The sequence below is a fragment of the Oxyura jamaicensis genome, chromosome 6, assembly GCF_011077185.1.
Source record: "Oxyura jamaicensis isolate SHBP4307 breed ruddy duck chromosome 6, BPBGC_Ojam_1.0, whole genome shotgun sequence".
Lineage (NCBI taxonomy): Eukaryota > Metazoa > Chordata > Aves > Anseriformes > Anatidae > Oxyura > Oxyura jamaicensis.
The window spans coordinates 10848725-10871196 of record NC_048898.1 but is presented as its reverse complement, the minus strand read 5'-3'; the positions used below and the strand labels follow the sequence as shown (position 1 = coordinate 10871196).

The window sequence follows — 22472 nt, the reverse complement described above, 5'->3', positions numbered from 1 at the left end:
CTCATTTTGTACACATAAGAGTTCTCATTCTAATTCTACGAGCAATCCTCCAGCAAAAGCAGACAAGACTGAATGCTCAGTCTGTAACTTCCACTCTCTATTGCTTCTGTTTTCACTTGTTTTCAATGCCACTTGAGGACAGAAAATGTAGTTTGGGACTAGACGTTCTTCTTTTTTTTTATTATTTTTTTTTTTAAGGTAACACAAGCAAAATGTAGGAACAGGCCTCTCACATAACCTTATTCCTTACATATAACCTTATCTAAAAATAAAAATTGCAAGTTCTTAAAATGCTGAAGAGAGCAAGTAATTTGACACACAAGGAATGAGTTTGCAGTCCCACTGTTTATTTTGCCTTTGCAGTTCTTCCTTTTGAACTAGTTTCTGCCTAGTTAAATGCATTTGTCCTTGAGACCTTTGGAGTGTCACCCTTCATTACAATAGCCTCTCTGCTAATAGTATTTTAGAAATGCCGCACAGCTTCATTTCACATAACTTGTGTAAAACCTCCAGTTTGAACTGCTTCCAGGTGTGGTTTTACTATCAAAAGCAACACGTTTGCTTTATGGCCATGAAGCACCTCAGCATGTTCTTTTCCAGGACATCTTCCAGGACTCTAAACCAGTGTAAGGTTAGGTAATGTTTAAATTGGCCTCTCTTCGCAGACAATTTGCCTTGTTAAATATTTGTAGAAAGGTAAGATAGTGCTCTACCATCATGTGTAGATTTCCTGCCTATGCCAAAAAAAAATAATAAAATAATGACTGATATAAGCATTTTTCCCTATTCCATTTTACAGATAGTGATTCATCTACCAGTGTAACGGGCTTCCAGAATTTCTGTGAACTTTACTGCAATACTCAACAGCTTTGTGGTACTGAGCTCTAAGAAAGTTAGTTTCTCTGCAAATTTTCTTATAAATCCTATTATTATCCATCATTTTTTTAAGTATATTTAGACTATATTCTGTGACCTTTACTCAAAAGATACCTAAAGGCAAAATGCTCTGAAGCTGTATGACTCCTGTGCTTTGTCAAGTGTAAAAATTACACTGTCTAATACTCTCAGTAATGACAATCCCAATCACTGGAATATCAATGCAACTCTTTCTATTAATTGTAATCTTTTTGGAACCATTCCATGTTCTTGTTACTTTTACTCATTGCAGTTCTGCAAAACTACCCCTCTTCTAGTTCATAAAACATTTGTCAGCTGTTGGAAGGCACAGTTTTATAGCAGCCTTGAGAAAGCCCTGGAAGTAATGAAGTGAACAAGAAGTAACTTAGAAAAGAATTTTATGAATGACTGCTATTGATGCTGCTGATTCTCTAGACAGATATGACTGATAAATAGCCTCGACCCTAGACCTTTCATGACATAGTCTCATCGGTTCATTTTACTTGCTCACCTACTCCCTTCCTGCCCTTATCAGCTTTTATCCTTTGTTCCCCTCTCCTCATCTTGTCTTGCTTATATCCTTTTGGTTATTTAAGACGCATTTCCTTTTTTTTCCCCCTTTGCTTACTCTTTTTACTCTTTTCTTTCTCCCTACATATCTCTGCTGATGTCCTATTTATGTTATAAAGCACTGAGAATGGAGTCTACATGGATTAATGATATCTGTAGAAATGAAAAGTGAGCTTAGATATAAAACGCTTCCAAACTACCACAACAGAATGGAAAGGAAGAAGGTAGGTGTCCTTAAGAACTGGACATCCTTACTTTACCTGCAAAAAAAAAAATCTTATTTTCACTGTACAGGTGAAGCAGTACAGGTTTAGACTCAATTTGCTCCTACTGTTCCACTGCAGTGGCAACTTTTAGGTAACTCCTTTTGAGTAATGAGGAAATTATGTCAAGTACTCCTCAGATCTCCTACATGATTAGAATCAGTCATGGGAAAACCATTCTTTAAGTTCTGCAATTGGCTCTCTCACCACAACTTTCAAAAGCACTGAAAGACAAATTGATTTGTAGAAAGCATACACTTCATGATAACTACACTCCTGTTATCATTAAAGGACCCAAACCCATGCTTAACTTTTAACAATACACAGGAATACCTCATAAATACAAATAATACATATGAAAGTGTTTTCCCAAATACTTTTGTTTTGTGCTCTCAACTTTATCATCAGATAAGATGTTAACTGTTTAACAGACTAACAATTAAGTTTCTTATTTTGCTGTTTTATTCTCACTGCACAAAATCATGCAAGGAAATTACTCCTAACATATGTGGTGCATGCAGAAATAAATTCCACTTATGTGGAAAATGTAGAAATATGTCTTCTGCTTATGAAAATAATTCTAATACCGGTTTCATCAGTGCTGTTTAGAATAAGTATTTAATATTAATACAAACATTGTGTTTTCAAGCAGTTATTGTAGGTCATCCTTACTTCCTATTAGAAATAAGCATTAAATTATGGAAGCCTCATGAGATGTCTTTGAGGGCTTTTCGATATGTTGATAAAAAGATTTGATTTATCCTGTATATTTTGTTTTAAGGTAACTGGGGGGGGTATTTTGTTTTTGAAGTTAACATAAGGAAGATTTGTTTAGTTGGGTTAATTCCTTTGCATGAAGAATGACAAGTAAAGCAATAGAGCCTGTATATCAGGAACTCAACACAGAACTCCCACCTGCTTCAAAACTCTCACCTCTAACTATTATTACCTGAAAATTTTGGCTCAAGGCCTCTCAGACATGCAGGTGTAGAATTTCACTGACCCATAACTATTCAGGGCAAAATCAAATATTATGGGACAGAAAGGGGAAAAAAAAAAAAAAAAAAAAAGATTGTGATTGCACAAAGAAAGGAAATGTTATGTATTCTGTGATGAATGTTTATCACCTAGCATTTATTCTTTCAGGAGTCTGGGACCTCCTGCAAACTCTGCACACCACCACAAGCAATTCATTTCTGATTTCATTCTTGAGCCTTCTTCTAAATTTTCAGTGAATACCAATTCACAGTAAATTCTTCCTGTGTATTCTATTTGACTTAATCCACAGTTATTTCAGCTTCAGAGAGATTTTTGACTGTGTCTCCCATCTACTTTCCTCCCTACTTCCTAAGAAGTCTTTTCAGGTTCTTCCACTATTAATAAGAAAGAAGATAATTTTGCACATACCGTATGTGCTTGTCCTCTTTGCACCTGTTTGACCTTGAATTTTCTACTCTGACACATCACTGAATCACAGAAAGGTTGAGGTCTCTAGTCCAACACTCTGCTCAAAACAGGACCAACCTAAGCAGGTTGCTCAGCATAATGTCATTAAGTAATGTGTGCCAGGGCCATGAAGTAGCAACTCTGAGGTGCTTCTTATGAAATAATTAAAGTTACTTTGGAGATTAAATTTTGCTTTTATTAAAGTCAAATGTAGTCTTGATTGCAATTTCAATGGGAGCATTATTTCCCCAGAACTGTGCCACTATGAAGAATTGAATACTACTTTGTTTTCTGTTATTTTTTTTAATAGAAGTCCTAGCTGTTTATGTCTAAAACCTGAGATCCTCAAAGGTCTGTAAATTAAGTACATGCTTACGAAGTCAGGCATTTTTTAACAGCCCTTAGATAGACACCTCAGTTTCTTGCATAATAATGTTATATAGCAAAAATTGCTTGTTTTTTTCTCAATCAGTCTTCATAAATTAGAATTGGTGTACCAGAAAAGGTAGAAAAATAGCAACAGTAATTGAAGTGTGAGGTTTCACTTAAATCTTTCTTTTTCTTCCTTTTTTTTTAAAAAAAAAAAAAAAATGTTATCGCTTAAACTGCACTAAACCATCCTGGTATATAATAGTTCTGTCTTTGTCATTTTTTCCTATTAAAGCATTTGCTTGTGTTATGTCCTTATATGAAGCTCTGCTACAACAGAATCATAAACCCCCTATGGGTCCTCCATAAATGATGAGATAGAAAGGAGCCCTATTTCATCTTAAACTCATGTAGCAAAAAGCCTTTTTTCCAGTTTGCAAACATGATAATGCATAACTCAGGATTTTGCTTGTGATATTTATGATAAATTTAATAATTTAACCTATTCATTGTTAAAGTTATGTCCTGGACAGGAATGGAAAATTCTTAAATTATAAATAGTCTCCCTCAAACCTTACAGAAAGCCATCTATGTATTTTCTTTTGATGTTTTTTCCAGTTGTCATGGTCAGTTGGGAAAGACTGTCATCTGCCGCGTAACAAAGCACAACCCTTAAGTTCAATTGCAAGGGGTGTGATCATACATCAGATACATAGAGAGCCACAGTTCCTTTCTGAGCAAATAGTTAGGACTCCTTGTTGTTAATGACAGGTCTATTCACCTGTCCAGACTAAATCCCATTACAGCCACAGATCTTTATCTCAAAAACAATTTGGCTAAGGTAACACAGCAGTCATCTAGGAGCTTGGGATCTGTACAATCTGCATTTACATGTCTTACGACATTATTAGTGTATATATGTAAACCATTAGGATTTCCTCAGTACCTTAGGAAACAGACTGATACATTCAAACAGCCATTACCCAACAGTTTTTGCTGCAGTGGTTCATAGATGTTTACAGTACAGGTGGTCTTTGGACTTCGAAACAAATATTGACTCTAGTACATGAAGTGAGGTTGCAGGAACCTATTTGCAGGAACATAGTTGTGGAATCCCTAAGTTCTGGCTTCCTGACAAGGAACATTAGGTTAAATTCAGACGCTTTTTATTTCTTCTAGACATGTAATGTAAGAAGGGACCTTTCTTTTGTGTGGTATAGGACTAAAATTACTATTCTTAATCATTTAATAATAAAAAATCTTCAGATATACCTGCCCTATATGCAAAGTGTATATAATCATAGAATCATCTATGTTGGAAAAGAATTTCAAGATCATCAAGTCCAACCATCAGCCTGACCTACAGAGTCCCAACAGCCAATATTTGCAGATGTAGCTCATTTATGCTCACAAAGAAAATATTTGCATACTGGAAATTGCTTGATCCAGACAAACACATTTACTTGTATACTCAGTACTGATCTAGTCAATAATGCATAGCAGAATTTTACCTTAATTTTGCATGACTGAAAATGACCGCACAATGCTGTAAACTCCAGAATTAGGCTTATACGGGTATCTGGAGAAAAAAAAAAAAAAAAAAAAAAAAAAACATACAACCAACAACTTTGTTAGTCATTACACACCTATCCATGGAGGTTATTCATAGGTTTTCTGAAATACTCCCACCATCATCACTACAGAGCTCTACCAGTGCTCTGGAATGTGCCAATTATGTACATAATCTGATTGGTTACGTCTTTCAGAAACACCCCCAATCTGACCTTGTCACCAGTTGGTTCATCCAGGGAAGGCTGCCATTCAAGTAGCAATTTCACATACTTGAGCTGGACAAATATATTATCAGACGGCAAACATCATTATCTTTCATCTATGTCTGAAAGACTTCACTCCAACTAGTCATTTAGCAGTTTCAAATAAACAAGTCTTAAAGAAAACACAGCCAAAATGTTCTTAGATATGTGCCTAACCAGAGAACATTAATGGATGAAGGGCACGTAACATCAACCAACACAAGAGCATAAATGGTACTAGACAAAAATACATACAGTAACCGGAGCACATAAAAATTTCTATGGATTACTATTTATAGATGGAATATAGAATGGAAAAATTCAATACCACCAAAATATCTTCAGGCTTATAGACATAGTTGCCATCTCACAGTTTTGTTATGATGCCCAGCGTTTTACAGATTAAAAGTCTCAGGATTTTTTTCAGTGTATTTCAGATTTGTAAATAAATAAATAAAATTGATTTCTCAAGACAAGACAAATAAAGCCCAACATCTATTACTGTATGCTATTGGCATTTTCAATTGCATTCCAGAAAGGCTGACTTGCAATTTTTTGAATTAGTTTTGAAATACTGTATTGAGAGGAAACTCTGGGGTATGGCAGCAGAAACTCATAAGATGCGCAGTGCAAGGAAGGAATCAGCCAGCCACCTCCCCCGTTTGTTTTGTTTTCCAAAAATTATTAAAATAATTAGGCTAAAAAATGTTTCATAGCCAACTAGAAAGGAATGATAAGAGTTAAGAGGTCTCTACATTTTTTTCACATGATTAAATGTAAATATATATGCACACTTTTTTTTCTACAGCGTGAGAAATGTTTCCTTTTTCTTCATTTCTAAACAACTATTTTTTCATCACAAGCTGGTTGGAAGCACTTAATCATGACAATACACAGAAATGAGATATATGAGCTGAAGGTGCTTATAACAAGTAGGCTCTGAACTACAGGTATGCTGAGTGCACAATTGAGTCATATTCTCTATGCCATTATTTTTGCAACAGAATGCTTATCACGAGTGAAGTGTCAGTAATATCTTTTTAAAAATAAATTTTTAGTAAGTCACATGTAGTATTACCAAAGTTGAAAAGTATAAAAAAAGAAAAAGGATAATTTATTGATCTTTTCAAAATTATTAGTTACTAAAATATGTGCATGCAGTGATTTCTTACTCCTCATGTTCTTTGTGACTGACGCCCTAGTCATTATTGTAAAATACAGTAAAACCACCAAAGAATGCTAAACCCAGACACCTCTGCTAGAAGATGTGTAACAATTTTATTTTTATTATTATTATTTTGTGTGTGTGTGTGAGGACAGATTTTAACTTTCTGCCAAATGGCACCAGGTCTGCCTGAAAAGTAAAGTGGGACTTGTGAGCTGTAATGACCTCTTGCTTAGATCTTTAACAACACAAACATTTTTAACAAAGAGACATGTCAGGACTACGAATGTCACACCTTTCCTCTTGTACTGAAACATACAAGAAGGTCTAAAACTAATCAAAATAAACCTGAATATGATCTGGTGTCAGTGTTCACAATGTAAATTAAGACTATAAACTTCAGAATGTAGTTCTTAAGGATTGATTTTTTTCTTTCATTTCTGCAATGTATTCAGTTTATGCTCATGCACAAAATCACATTACTTCACACAACGGACCAGTGACACTAAATCTTCTCAAGGAAGCACACTCAATTATAGTCCTGTAAAAGGAAACTGAAGCCTGCAGCTCTGGTAGGCAGGGAAGGAGAAGGAAAAAACTAGCAGCTACACTCTTTAACAAGCTGAACATTACCCTACATGGGTTGTAGTTCACAGCACTAAACAAGTGCAAGAACTGCTCTTAGGTAAATCTCCTTCTTCTAATATTTTCTCATTTGTTGACTTTTTATCCCTTCCAGCTCTTCATACAAATAGATTTGTACTAGGAATGCTTAAATTCCCAAATTCACACCATTAATTGAGTCTCCTAGGCAAAAGGTATTTTCTTTTGAAAATGAATACTGACATTGGCATCCATCATAAACCAACTCCTCAAAGACATCCTCTTTTCTGTACCTCTAGAAATCTTGGCTAATGAGAAAAGTAATACTGTGCCCATACTATAGTTTATTAATAATTACTTCCCAATTGCTATCAGTGCCTTAGAATCCCAACAGCAATGGCCAAAGAAGGAGGCATTCAGAGGTTTTGGGTGATCAGTTCTATTTCATTACCTCTCCACCGCTTCAGTATCACAAAATATGTCACTGGGATTCTGTAAGTCTTTAGAAGTAAGGTCAGCAACGCGATTGCAATGTGTAATTATCTTTAAGACACATGCACGCATTCCCACACAACTGGCATGAATGTTTTACCAGGACTCAAGTGAGAATCCTGCCAGTAAGTTCAGTAAACAGACCTGATCTCCTTAGAAAATAAAGTATTCTCTACACAGGCAGAAAATTAGAATTCAAAATTAATTTCCAGATTTTTAATTCACATATATTTGAACCTATTCAAAACTGAAGGTTTTACGTTTGCAGTTCACAACACTGAAATACTACAAGTAATAAAATTTTATCTTAATAAATATGAATAGATAATGATAAGACTAAAAAAAAAATCAGAAAAGTCACAAAAGGGTAAGGAGAATGTTACCAACGGCCTAGGTCTGAGCAATGGTGAAAACTTCAATTCTAAATATGTTTAGTGACTATAGAAACACACTCTATTGAGATAAGAATACACAATGTTTCAGAAGGATGACTTATGGTTCTTGTTGAGAAACTTGCCTGAACAGTTTTAAAATACAAGCAAATACTGTAGCACATAGCTTAAGCCCTAGGGAAAAAATAATAGTGATACATTTTTTCTATAGACTCCACTTATACAGACACATATGAGCACTGAAAAAATGTTGAAGAACAGCTGCCTCAGAACTTCACAGCAGTCCCAGCTTTAGAAATTTTCAGCTGTCAGTGCCTAAGGGTAACTTTTCAGTGCAGCTAGGTTTACAATGAAACAAACAACAGATCTTGTTTCCAGGGTTACAATTATCAGTTAAATAAATAGCATTTTTTAAACTTATCTACTAAACACATCAGTGGCAAAACCAAAATTGCTTAAGATAATAATGAACCAAATACAGGTGTGTCTGCATGCAGCCAGTCATTTCTGGAAGAAACTACATTTGGGAGGTGGGGTAGAAATGGAGCAGCATGATTGGAGAAGCCCAACACACTCCCAGGAATGTGACTTGAAACTGAGCAAAGGGGAGCTGCAGTGCCCTGCTGCTGCAATGGGAAAGATTTACTGTAAGAATGTTCCCTCTCTCCCACCCTCCTTGCCACAATGAATTTTTTCTCTTTTGAAGTGCCTTCCCCTACACATAGTTTCAATCAATCCTCTCGTTTTAAAATTAAGTGTAATAAAAGTTTAATAAGAGATGAGTTCTCAGAGGTAGAATTCATGCTTACATTAGTAGAGAGCACAACCCTCTTACTAATGATTTCAGCTAGAGCTTTTTCAGCAAATTCAGTGAGAATAAAATTGAGATCCTTAAAGAATACTTCCTCAGTGCAACAACAAAAAATATTTTTTTTTGCTTTAATTTTTTTAAATCAACAACAAAAAAAAAACCAGCTCTATTTATTACAGAGCTGGAAATTTGATTCATAAAAAAAAGAAGTAGAATAACCAAGATATTTGATCAAGGTCAGACATACTTCCTCCTCCCCCAGAAAAAGCTAATGCTTTTACCTGGAATCTGCAAGATCACATCTAAATTACAGACAAACCGCTGAGTAAAATAATTTATTTTGTCCATAGAAACATTTGCTAAACTCAAACACCCATGGGTTTTACATCAAACTAAAATAGTATGTTTCTCAAACCCACTTTCCCAAGATTATGGGAAAAATAAAAAATAAAAAAATAATAACAGCATCTCCAGTTATTATATCCATGAATGCCCACATGCAAAAAATCTCCTAGAGTTTGTTAAAAGACTATTCTAAATAGAGCCCAAACTTCACATAGTTGTTTAAAGTATGTTTGAAATTTTAAAATATGCCAGATGTAAAACGGATGGGGAAGAATAGTTTTGATTTTTAGTGTAGTATATGTTTCTGTGTCACTACAGAAACATCAAAACAGCCTTTTTAATAAATAACAGCTTGAATAGGATTAACTAGCAAGAAACCAATGCTGAGTCTTCTCTACTTGTTAAATTACTTGTTTGTCTGTTGCTCTACTTTTGGGTGATAATACAACCACACTTGGTATTAATAATAAAATGGCAAGTGGCTTAATATAGTCCATTTTTTGTTGTTATTTTTTGTCTGTTTGTTTTTTAACCTCACTTTCATGAACTCATGTTCAAAGAGTCAAAGGACTATTCTAAGAAACTAGTAGTCCCAAATTTTTTTCAAAATAGCCATTGACTTTAGGTGCCATATAACTGAGGATAAAATGGAAGCACTGAGTATCTCTAGCGAAGGGCCCTAATGGATATAATCGTTCATGACGTATCATCTTCTAGAATAATTTCAAAGGAAACTTGGTATAAACCCCAGCAATTCAAATCTACAATAAACACTGATTTTGGTTTGTGATAATGATGAATACACAGGTTAACAGAGAAGATCCACAGTATTTAAGCTGGATATTCAACTGAGAGTTCTCAAATTCCATGAATCAGAGCCCTCTGCTTCTTAAAAAGTTTGCTACACTGTGACATCTCAAATGGTATCTTCCTCTATCTTGCCTTTCTTCCACTAGTACTAGCCCAACAATATCTACGTGAAAGTTTATAATAGTATAGTTTCTTCCATCATCTGCATTGAAACAAATACACAGGTATATAGCACAAAGAGTGAAGAGGTAATGCCAGAAACCAAACAAACCTAAAAAATAAAATAAAGTAAAACAAAATAAAATAAGCTGGTATTTTAAAATTTGCATCAGTCTATATATCAGTAAAATCAGGATTAGCCTCTCTCTTCTAGCTGTAGTCAGTAGACAACACTGTTTTTTATCTAACCTAAGAACAGGAAAACTTCACAGAAGTAAAACAAGTAATAGCTGACTTCAAACGTAAGTAAACTGTATTAGCAATGTTCAGGGGAAATCAATTTTACCTTTAATCCCGACTAATTCATCCAACTCTCACTGCCATTAGCAAGTTGCTGTGAAAAGCTTTTGCTTACAAAAGGATCGGTTTCTTTAGACTATGAAGGAAAATTACTTATAAAAAAAAGAGGACTGTTTACTTAATAAAGCCTACTCTGTTAAATGATAACATAAAAATGTGCTTGCTGCAACATATATTTTTCCTTCCAGGAGAAGTTTCTCACATTGCAGAGCTGAATTTCCATCTTTATGAACTGACTGGTCATTAAACTGATCCATTTTGTCCTATTTTGGGCTTCATATCTGTTTTCATCCTTATGCTCGAGTATTGCTGGAATGAGAACAGCTGTGATTGGGTACATCACTATCAGTACATTCTCTGGAGGATCTGTACTTGGGGTCTTTTAACAGCCCCAAAAAAATCTGCTCCTGGTGTGAAGAAAGGAAAAATTATAATTTCGTAAATCTTCTGTAAGTATTTATTATATTTTACTATGATATTTTCACCAACATTTTCTATTATCTGCCTCTGATGGAAAAGAAAGCTGTAGCTTAACTTAGGTAGTTGCAGGTTGTTTTTTTGCCTTTTTTTTTTGTTTTGTTTTGTTTTGTTTTCAATATACACCCTTAGATTTTATGCAAAAGTTAAGTTGTACTAACACTTCTGGAATCACATCACCTACAGTAACAATGGAGCGGTATCTTCCTCCTCATCTCTTCCTGTTCCAGGCTCTATTCTAGCTATTCTCCAAAGACTGAAGTTCAGAAAGAGAAGGCAATAATTTTAAGCTGTCTTCATTTCCCTCCCAGCTTAGACAACTAAGCAGAAGTAATTCCTGTTGTATACTACAGTAACATTTCCAAGTTACCTACAACTGTTTTGCACCTTAAGGAAGTATTGAACCAACAAAACTTTACCCTCTGATCCCATAACTAAGATAAGAATTCCTATAAGGCTGCAGGAGGCAATCAGTGCACTAGGTCTGTGCACATCAGATTCTGAACAATGGGAATTCTCTTGAATGATATTTGAACACCTTATTTCTTCTTATGTACTTTATGTACATGATCATATTAATATAACAGCAAAGGAATAAGTAAACTGGAATCTGCCTTTTTATTTTGACCCTTGCTAAAGGAATTTTCTGATAAAAGTTTCTATTTGAAAATTCAAATGATATCTAGAAAGAAAATGAGAAATAGCAACGGAAAGATCACAAAGAAAAAGTCACAATTAAAACAGGATGAAACAAAATGACAAATAAGCATGGTTTGTAACAGCACAGCCACCTCTTTTTTTTTTTTTTTAAGGATGCACTCTAGTGGACACACATATAACCAAATCAAAGGAAGATACAAATGATATGAAAAAATAAACAATGAAAGCCACTTGTTAAAATGAGTAATTAGAACTATCTACTAGCATGTTTAAAATCCTGTCTTATAACTAAAGCATATTTCCTAACTAAATGTGAAGGCTGAAATTTTCATAGTCCACATACCTAAATGACATGATTTTTGGTTAAATTTGTTAAATTTTGTTAAGTTTGTTAAATTAAATCAACATTTTCAAATATTTATACCTGGGAAATGCCATTTTTCTCTTTTGAGACAACATATGTCATATAAGGGATGTAAACAATTAATAGTGTCTACAATAAAATCAATGTGACAATAAAGAGGGTGATAGGATTTTTTTTTAATAATGGCCAAAAAATATATATATTGCTATATTAAAAATAACAGTGCATGCCTTTTTAAAAATTGATAGGATTCTGCCTAGTATGAGCTACATGAACAGAACAAGTCATTTAGAGCAGAAAAATATTTATTACATGATTGACCTTATTTATTACATGATTGACCTTTGCCTATTGGGTGTTCCTATTTTTAACATTTTACCAAAGAGAAATATCTTAAAGCCAGCTATAATATAAATGATTTAAAGTGAAACTACCCCCAAAAAATTCTTTCATCCCACACTTGAAGAATGGCAAATATATTAACTGTGCACTGAATTCGTAATGAAGAGTATCCCATCATATAATATTGGCAATATCCTAATGTTAATTGTCCAGTAACTCATGTTATTAGAAGACACTGAGATGTGAAAACACTTTTCAACCAAGAAGCAGAGGATTTCTCAAGGCTGGTGTCTTTTCCATTTATAATGAATGAAACATTCTTTACGACCTGTACCAAGATATCAGTGATTACAGAAAATTATGATAAGAATTAATGCAATCTTTAAGGGATATAAAACTGATTTTTAAATAGATATGGAAAATATTAAATATTCTTCCAAAATTTTAGATGTGAAGCCTTGAAAAACAATAATGGTATTTAGCAAAGATAATCAACACAGACATAGTTTATTGACTTGCAAATTCAAGACAAATGCAGAAGATTATTTTAAGACCCGATTAACCAAAACGGACATGCAGACAGTTGTAGCTCATCTAATATCACACAATAACCAGAAAAGTTTATCTAAACTCCAGAGCAAACACCTAGAGTTACAAAAAGTACCTCATGACTTCTATGTTAGACACAGAAGGTCTTTTAGTACACCTGTCTACTGAGTGAGAAGGTTACTTCTAGATGGCAAAAAGCTTCTGACTAAATTTTTGCATTTAGTTTGTTGTATACAATTCTCTCTCCATCTCCTGATATATATATCTCATGCTTTCTTAATATCAGAAACCTTTCAAATTCTTGTAAAGTCTTTTTGATCTTTTGCTTTTTTTTACTATTGATTCAAGTTATCGTATTGTTGCCCCTACTCCATAACAACCTTGATACATGAATTATATCTATAAAATCCACATGCATATTAAGTTGTTACTCTTAAGAATCAGTGAGCAATAAGTAAAAAATATATTTACTATTTTCATCACAACTCCAGTTTTATTCCTTCATGTCATCCATGCCAGCTACTCTGGTTTAAGAGCAAAAGGGCAGCATAGCATGCCAGCACTAACAGACTTCATACACCCAGAAAGTAAGAAAACTGAAATAACAGGTATGCAAATCAGTTCTATATATAAAATACATAAATTAAGGCATTGCCCTTCAGCAATCAATGAATATGAAGTTGATCAGCAAGCAATGAATAGAAAATATATTTACTGCTTTCAGATCGGTTGGGAATTTTCTTGTTCTGATTCTGCCATGACTTCTGTTGCAGTCTAAAAAGAACACAGTAAGTTCTATCAGTCTATCAGTTGCCACCATTTGTAAAAAGAAAAAAAAAAATTAAGCAATCACCTGACTTTTATTATAAGATCCAGTAAGTCTGGATGAAGTATTATGATTCTGAGAACAGAACAGTTTCAGCAGTACAGGTGTATATATTTTCATTTCATTCATCTGTTCTTGATTTGTATTTTAATACAACAAATGTATCACTGGAAAACCTGAAATAACATCATCAAAGGACTACATAATCCAACTTTAAACCAAGTTAGGCATGAAAACTTCAATGATACATACAAGAAGAAGCAAGTAAGTTTAGTACTCATTTGTACTTCTGGTTTTGCAATTCACTTATTTAAGGACACATAAAATATGCCTGAAGCCTCATGAATAGTTTTTAATATTCAATTGTCAGAAAATTATAAAAATTAGGACTAGACAAGACCTTGAGAACTCATCAGATTTACCTCTTAGCAATATCAAAGTAACTGTGAAAGCTTTGCCCTAAGTGTAGTCATAGATATATTCACAATTATTTTTTGGAAAACACTTTTAATACCGTTTTTCACTAAAGTAACCCTAAACATAAAGCATATTAATACCACAATTTTACGTTCTGAGCTTGAATTATATTACTGATGTCAGAAATCAAGTGAGCAAATCAGTAAGGCTAATAAAGGAAAAAGGAAATCTACCAAAATCTCAAATATCACCACTTGGAATACTCTAACTGAAAAAGACTGACATAATATTTTTATCTACAGTGAATGCACATGAAGTGGAAGATTTCACATGAGTTGGCATCAACTGTTAAATGTACTGCCATGACTTACAACAAATGAAGGTTGACTGATGTCCTCTCAGTTCTCTGGATAAGTACAAACAGAAAAAAAATACAGGCGTGGAAGTTGCCTGTATATCACACTTCAGTCACAGCTGTAGTAATGAAAGCAGTAATCATGCCAGCATAGGGCTCGGACAACCAGAATCTCAGTGGGTCTTTGCCACAATGATCACTGTGCACTCTCAGTACCTGGTCTTTTACGTTAAATAGTTGCTCAGATATCTCTGCACAAGACTGCATTCTGCTGCACCAACAATCAGAACCACTCAGAAAAATACAAATAACTTCACTCAAAAGTGAGTCATGTTTCACGATTTAGTGCATGTCCTGCATGACTACCTGTTCACATGGCAAAAGAAGGCTGCCTCCTCTCTGAGAATATTCATACTTTCATTTGTAGCACATCTGAATCCAAAAGGGCATGCATCTTAGATCTTGAGGATTTCACCAGCCAACACAGAGAAACTTTTAGAATACCTTAACATGAACCAGGCAACAGGCTAAGGACAGTTTGAATATTATGGCCAAAATACCATCCCTTAAGATCATAGGAGAGAAACAGCACAGCTTTAACTAAAACAATCTTAGCTTTTGGTACGTCAACACGGATAAGCAAATCCTTAAAATTAATCATTTATAGTCTCCTCATTCTTTCTAAACGCTTACCTCAAGCTGTCCACTCTCGTCTAGCTCCTCAACTGTGGTCAAATTAGGTGCCCCAGGTCTATCTGTAAGTTCAGCAATCGTCTTTTCACTTTCCTGTGGTAATTAAAATGTGTTTTCAGTTAAAAGTATTCCACGTCATTAGTAATTATCTACAGTGAATACTTCAGATATGCTAAAATGACTATGTATTAATATAAAGAGAGTACTTCAGATGCATGCTACACAAATGTATTAGTCAGTGGGGTCATTCAATGCTTGTCTATACTATTTTTATAATTGTTTAAATAACAGGAATTTTTGGTTTAAATTTATCTATATTCATTTTTTCCTGTCACATTCACAGTCATTTTTCTACAATTACACACTACTGGTATTTCAACAGGGCTCTAAAAATGTGTCTATCTCTAAAATATTGTGGTCCATATAAATTTAAGAAGTGTTTCAGATTTGAAAGCTTTACTGAGTTAACTGTGGCAATTATCAGTCTGTATTTTTTACTGAAATAGCATTATATGACAATATACTTACATGGACCTCTGTATACATAGCATAAATTCCTGGGAACCACAAGGATCTTAGAATTAAAGGACATCTCAATTCCAGCCATAGTTCCTTTTCCAGGTACAGCGAATGACTTGGCATTGCCACACAGTAAAACATTATTGTATAAATATTTAAATTAGACGTGTTTATGTTATAACACTTTCTCATAAAAGTTAAGCCAAACTTAAGCCAGATTTTGCAATAAATTTATGCTCTGTTCTGAACATAAACTAAAGAAGCCTAATACAACAGATGAAAATTCAAGTATAACACACAGACTGGAAGCAAGGAGTTAGACATTCTTCCCCAGTTTTCACTTTTTTGCTTTTTAATTTGTTTTAATGCAACAACCCTGGGTTTCTGCCTTGTGTTTTGTCTTTAGTGACAGCATCTAGAAAAGACATCTGATTAACAGCATTTTTAAATCCTTGATTAAGCTTTGGTTTAAACCTCTTGATCCTTCTGCTGCAACTGCATCTCGTCTTCTTCATTCTGCAGTTCCAGATTCACACGTTCTTCTTCCAACTGCCTCTGCAATCATTTAATGAAGGGACAAATTAGAAGGAAAAAATACATGTCCATTTTCCCCACCCCATAGCTTCCAATGTATTTCATGGTTGAAATATTTTGTTAAAAAAGCATGAAACACAATTTTATGTTAATAATATAAAGTCCTCTCACCATCATCTGACTTCCTCTCACAGATGAATCATATAGAATCAAATTTATGAATAAAAATGATAAGCTATTTAGATTAACCATCTTCATCAACCTTTACATTTTCCAGTTGGAAATATCTAATATGAAGTGTTCACATCAGGACTTCAGAAACCACATAATCTGAGCGTTCACATTCAACAAACACTAGGGCCTAGAGAATACTGCTTGCTGTAGCATTTTGTGAACAGTTAGTACAAACATTGTCATGTCATAGCAACTGGTTTCCACATGGCTTTTTGGTGAATACAATCAAATCAAGCCTGAGTACATAACCAAAATCAAAATTGTGAATTGGGTTAAAAAACGTGTCTAGTATGAGCATTCTTCGTTTATACTATTTAAAATTACTCACTTAGCACAAAACTTTTGGTTTCCAAATTAGTAAATTCCAAAGTTCTTAAAAAATGCAAGTGAAATAGATTGAACGCATCTTACGCCAGAAATGCGCTTAGTATGATCAGCTTACATTTTAAATCACGTTTGATTTGATCATGTGAAAGTGAGCCAATTAAAAAAAAAAACAGTAAATAATACCTACATTAATACAGCAGCATGCACAACTGAGGCTCTTGCATGTATGCTGTCTGACACAGGTGGTCATATTCACAACCCTCACCCATGAAGGACAACTTCAAACACAGATGTCGTCTTTAGTTCTCATATTTCAAGTCCACATAGTAAAGGATTTAAACTGCTATGTCAGCAGAATGCTCAAATAGCTAAGGACAGAATCAGGGCCCTCTGCTGCTTAAATATGCAATATTAATTAATTGATTCCTAAGTATTTTCAGGAATCAATAATTGTGTATACATTCTCATTACCTTTATTTGCCTTACTGATATTACATTGAAATATCTTGAGACAAAGAGTGGTTATTACTCCTAGGCCTCCCCGCAGGCCTGTCAAAAGTTTTTGTACTGAATTCTAGCTTTATTTACACCACCTCTTGTTCATAATTAACTACAGAAGACAGTCTACTTATTTTAAGTTATTTCTCATGTAAGTCTTAAGGCATTTCCTCTTTACGTTCCCTCATTTTTTCGGTTACATCTTACCACATCATAGGTAAGTTTTTCTTCCCACTTGCTGACTGGTCATTTCATTTATTATTTTAAAAAGTGAGGTTTAAATACTTGTTTTATGTTACCTTTTTCTCAAAATCAGTATACTTAGAATAAAGGCATACTGAGTACTACAAGTTTCTACAACATCATATGCTTTTATAATTATTATTAATATTATTAACCTGACGTTGTTCTTCGAGTTTCTGCTGAATCATTAGTTCTTCCTCCTTCATTTTTCTTAACATTTCAAGTTCTTCCAGGGCTGCCTCCTGTTGTTTTTCCAGCTCAATCCTCTCCAACATTCTCTATTTCAGAGGTAACACGGAATCAGTTAAAAAACATAGAGATTAAATAGCCATCTATTATATTGTCATGAAATATTTGTTCACCATCTTTCCCATAACTTATATTACACAATTTCTTAAATGTTCTGTGATTTATCTCTAGAAGCAATCTGATATTCTTCATTTCATTTACTATTTATCCGCTATATAACCACCTTTTTCTCTTCATCTAAGATCCTCTTGTAATTATAAATCCAATGTGCCAGGTACTCTATTGGGTCTGCTGGCCGATGCTCTACAACCTCTGCCAGTCCCTTTTTCAGGCAACTTCCCAGGCATCGCTTCAGATATTGAGACTCCATTCAGACCTACTAACAACAAACAGACATACATTAGTCATCAATGCCAGAATTAAATTAGGGTTTTTAAGAAGTATTGACTCAGGTACCAAATACTGGGTATGACATTACTCCTCTTATTTTATTATAACAAATTTAATCGGGCAGTTAATAGAGGAAAGTTATTTATATTTAATATTTAGTTCTTAAACGTTCGAATGATAGATCAACTATAATAAGCACGGCAGAGGAAAGTGCTTAGTTTTGTCTGCCCCCGCTCACTGTTTAGGCATGTAGCATTAAGAAACTGCTTCGAACTAAGGTGGAAACGGTAGGCCGGGAGGAGGCGGCGGCTGAGCAGTCACCGCCAGCGGCGGGCTGTCAGGGTGGGCGCCCAGACAGGCCCCCAAGTGCACCTCAAGTGCCCTGAGCGCCCCCACCTGCGGCCCACACCCACACCCGCTGCCCCCGCCTCCATATAAGCGCAGCCCGGGGCACTCCCCCCTCCCCAGGTTCCATCCCGTAACTGCCCCTGCAGCAGCAGGCACCTGCCCTGCGGACCAGCCCTGCCCGCCCGCCCACGGCCGGCGCCCGCTCCCCCCCGGCCGCCTCCCTCAGGCCCCAACGGCCGTAACGGCGCGGGCGCAGCGCGTGCTGCCGCGTCGCCAAGCAACGGCGCTCGCCACGCGGCGGCGCCCACGTGGCCGGCGGGAGCCCGGCGATTGGAGGAGGGGCAGGGCGGCGATGGCGGACGGCGGCAAGATGGCGGCGGGTAGCGGCAAGATGGCGGTGGAGGCTTGCGTGGGGCAGGTGGTGCTGCCGGGCGACGTGCTGCTGCTGCCCGCCCGCCCCGACCACGACCCCGAGCAGCTGCCGCTGGGCTCCGGGGCGGCCCCGCGGGGCCGGCTGCTGTGCGGGCCCGGCCTGCGGCGCTGCGCGGCCGGGCTGCTGGTGACCAAGTGCGGGCTGCTGCGGCACCGCCAGTCGGGCGGCGGCGGGACGACGGCGGGAGGCGCCTACTGGGTGGACTCGCAGCAGAAGCGGGTAGGGGACGGGGGGCAGCGGGGGGGGGGGGAGGCTCGGCCAGCCCTTCCCGAGGGGCTGTCGCGGGGCCCGGCTCGGCCCCGGCTGAGCCGCGTGTCGCTGCCCGCAGTACGTGCCCGTGAAGGGCGACCAGGTGATCGGCATCGTGACCGCCAGGGCGGGGGACGTCTTCAGGCTGGATGTCGGCGGGAGCGAGCAGGCCTCGCTGTCCTACCTGGCCTTCGAGGGAGCGACCAAAAGGAACCGGCCCAACGTGCAGGTAGCCCCCGCCGCGCGGCACACCGCTTCTCCTCAGCCGCGGGTGCTCGGGTCAGCCGGGGGGCAGAGCGGAGACGTCGCTGTATCGGCTCTTCATGGTGCTGCCGGCGGTAGCTGCTGGTCATGCAGTACTGCTCGCCCCAAGGGGGCACTCTGACGTTGTAAAACGAGCTCTTAAGCTGATCCTGGGAGCAAACAGGGTTTGTTTCGTAACACCGCTGAAAACGCGGCACGTGCGTGTCACTGCTTCTGCATTCAGCTGAAATACCATCACCAGAATGTAAAATGGACTGTGAAGGAAAAGTAAATAAGCTGGTGTGGCTTTCTTGTGGTCCTGATAAACAGTTACAAGAGTAAGTTGCTTGGACTTGACTTTTAACATCCTTAAAGTCTAGAAAAGGAGATGAACTCATGTTTGGTATTTCAAAACAGAAAAGAATACCTCCATAAAATAAAATACTGTATTTTTGTAAACGTCTTTTAGATTCTAGTAGTGATACAATATTATTGTTCACATGGAAAATGGCCTTTAGTAGAAGAGAACAAAAACTTCTAGTCATTTTTCTTTCACCAATATTTTACTGCTTTTTGTGTCATCCTGGAGGATCTTTATAAATTGAATATTTCTTATGACTATGCAGTATGATCATATCTAATACTTTTTGCTTTCTGACACTGTTTGGTTTAGGTGGGAGACCTTATTTATGGTCAATTCCTTGTAGCAAATAAAGACATGGAACCAGAGATGGTCTGTATAGACAGCAGTGGAAGAGCAAGTGGCATGGGAGTAATTGGACAAGATGGCTTCCTCTTTAAAGTTTCCTTAGGTCTGATAAGAAAGTAAGTACCAAGAAAACTAACATGTGCATGTTCTGCCTATAATTACAACCTTACAACTATTTATGCTCTGAGAATTACGGACTAACAAATAATCAGTATACAAGTTGTGTTTGTTCTAGTGCATTTATACTAGTTTTACTGGATGGAAGATACATGTATTTTGAGCCAGAAATAGCACACTTTTTTCCCTCTGAAGAAATTCAGATGTTCTTCCATATTGTGTTATAACCTGTCTTTTTTTTTAAAAAAAAAAAGGGACATGGCTGCCAAGGCAGTATAGAAAATACAACCATACCTGAGGGTATTAAACATTCAAGGTGTGGTTTCAGTATGTACCTGCTGTCTTGAAGCTTAAATGAAAATTCTTTTTCTGATTAATGAGATAGCTGTCATCTAGATTTTCATGCCCCACTAAGTAAGGGGATCTTCTCAGATTAATACACTTTATTTTATAATTTCCAAAGAAAATTAGTTACCTTGAAATAATGATACAGATACAAAAAAAAAAGTAGGATTTTAATTTAAAACTGATACGTTAACTGAGGAACCACATCAGTCTTTGAAGTGTTTTGAAGTGTATTCCAAATTTTGGAGTGAGTTAGGTTAATGCTGTGGTAAATGCAAGATTTCTGTGACTGTTTGAAGGTACCAGCTGATATGGGTAAAGGATAGTCAAGGTTTTTTGTTGTTTTGGTGATTAAGGTAGGTGGTAGGGGGACTGTTCTTTGGAAAAGCCATCTAGAAATGCGAAGTAGCTATTTCATATCTGGGTTTTGTAAATGCTTTGGTTTGTGGCCCATCATCTATATATGTGAGTAAAGAAATTACAGTCTATTACTGTTTACTCTTGATACATTTTTTCTCTTTGAAAAAGCTTATTGAAGCTTGACTTGAATGTGAGTTATGTTATGATATAAAACTAAAATGGTCTCCATATAATTCTGTGTTAGTGTTGCCTCCTGAAGGAGGAGAAGGGAATTGTTGTTTGGAAAAACACATCTTTACCTCTGGTGTTAAACTAGTAAGTAACAGCACTTTAAAATGTTGCTTTGTCAAACAGCAGTTTTAGAACTTAGTGAATTATAGAATTATTATAAAAGAAGCAATTGACTTTAAATTTGTCAGGTAACTCTTCTGAATCTAGTTAGAAAAACAGCTATAAATTCACAAGTGCTGTATATTAAGTGCATATATTTTCAGAGGGAAACTAAATATCTGATATTGTATGACTATTTTGGATGGGTATGCAACTGGGACATCTTACCTTTTGGAGTATCACAGAATCACAGAATAGTCTAGGTTGGAAGAGACCTCCAAGATCACAGAGTCCAACCTCTGGCCTAATGCTAACAAATCTTCCACTAAACCATATCCCTAAGCTCTACATCGAAACGTCTTTTAAAGACCTCCAGGGATGGTGACTCAACCACTTCCCTGGGCAGCCTATTCCAGTGACTAACAACCTGCTCAGTAAACAAGTTCTTCCTAATATCCAACCTAAACCTCCCCTGGCGCAACTTTATCCCATTCCCCCTCGTCCTGTCACCAGGCACGTGGGAGAACAGACCAACCCCCACCTTGCTACAGCCTCCCTTCAGGTACCTGTAGAGTGCAATAAGGTTGCCCCTGAGCCTCCTCTTCTCCAGGCTAAACAGTCCCAGCTCCCTCAGCTGCTCCTCGTAAGACTTGTTCTCCAGTAGTTATAATAGCTCCCATAATACCAGTGCTGCAGCTTAGTTACTGACTGAAATAATGCACTGTTTATCAAATGTGAATGTTTACATTTTCCTCTAACTTTTTTTAATCTTACTTACAGGCTCTTGGCTCCCAAATGTGAAATAATTCAGGAGTTGTCACAGTTGTACCCATTTGAGCTGGTCCTGGGAATGAATGGAAGAATATGGGTAAAAGCAAAAACTGTTCAACAGACTTTAATTATAGTAAATATTTTAGAAGCCTGTGAGTATATGACTTCAGAGCAGAGAAAACAAGCACTTGCCAAGCTGTCAGGAAATTGAGTAGAAAAAACCTTGTGGATTTGAGATAACTACAGGGTGTTTTGGTTATTTTTGTATACAAAATATTTATATTAAAAGTGATATTCCAAATGAAGTCGTAGACTTGTTTTTCAATTACCTGTATCTACTCAGCTGGTTCTGCCTTACTTAGTATTACTTTTGTGATTATGAAACCCTGCCTGT

The 22472-nt window shown here is 36.6% G+C and overlaps 2 protein-coding genes across 7 annotated transcripts; one reads left to right on the top strand and one right to left on the bottom strand.

Moving 5' to 3' along the window:
- Positions 1-119: 119 nt before the first annotated feature.
- Positions 120-19655, bottom strand: DYDC1 (DPY30 domain containing 1). Of its 6 annotated transcripts, XM_035329814.1 has the most exons (7): positions 19388-19653; positions 18007-18159; positions 17690-17812; positions 16173-16253; positions 15180-15272; positions 13604-13662; positions 120-734 (listed from the first exon to the last, which is right to left on the bottom strand). In XM_035329814.1, exons 2-6 carry the CDS (start codon positions 18151-18153, stop codon positions 13609-13611), a joined length of 498 nt encoding a protein of 165 aa, XP_035185705.1. In that variant the 5' UTR covers positions 18154-18159; positions 19388-19653; the 3' UTR covers positions 120-734; positions 13604-13608. The 6 variants fall into 6 exon arrangements, with proteins under 6 accessions (XP_035185705.1, XP_035185701.1, XP_035185702.1 ...); XM_035329810.1 differs by lacking the exon at positions 120-734 and having other exon boundaries at positions 12285-13662; positions 19388-19652; XM_035329811.1 differs by lacking the exon at positions 120-734 and having other exon boundaries at positions 12285-13662; positions 18007-18162; positions 19388-19509.
- EXOSC3 (exosome component 3) lies at positions 18840-22383 on the top strand. The gene is made up of 4 exons (XM_035329808.1): positions 18840-19173; positions 19283-19432; positions 20120-20271; positions 22088-22383. The coding sequence occupies exons 1-4, from the start codon at positions 18874-18876 to the stop codon at positions 22287-22289; spliced, it is 804 nt and encodes a 267-aa protein (XP_035185699.1). The 5' UTR covers positions 18840-18873; the 3' UTR covers positions 22290-22383.
- Positions 22384-22472: the final 89 nt, after the last annotated feature.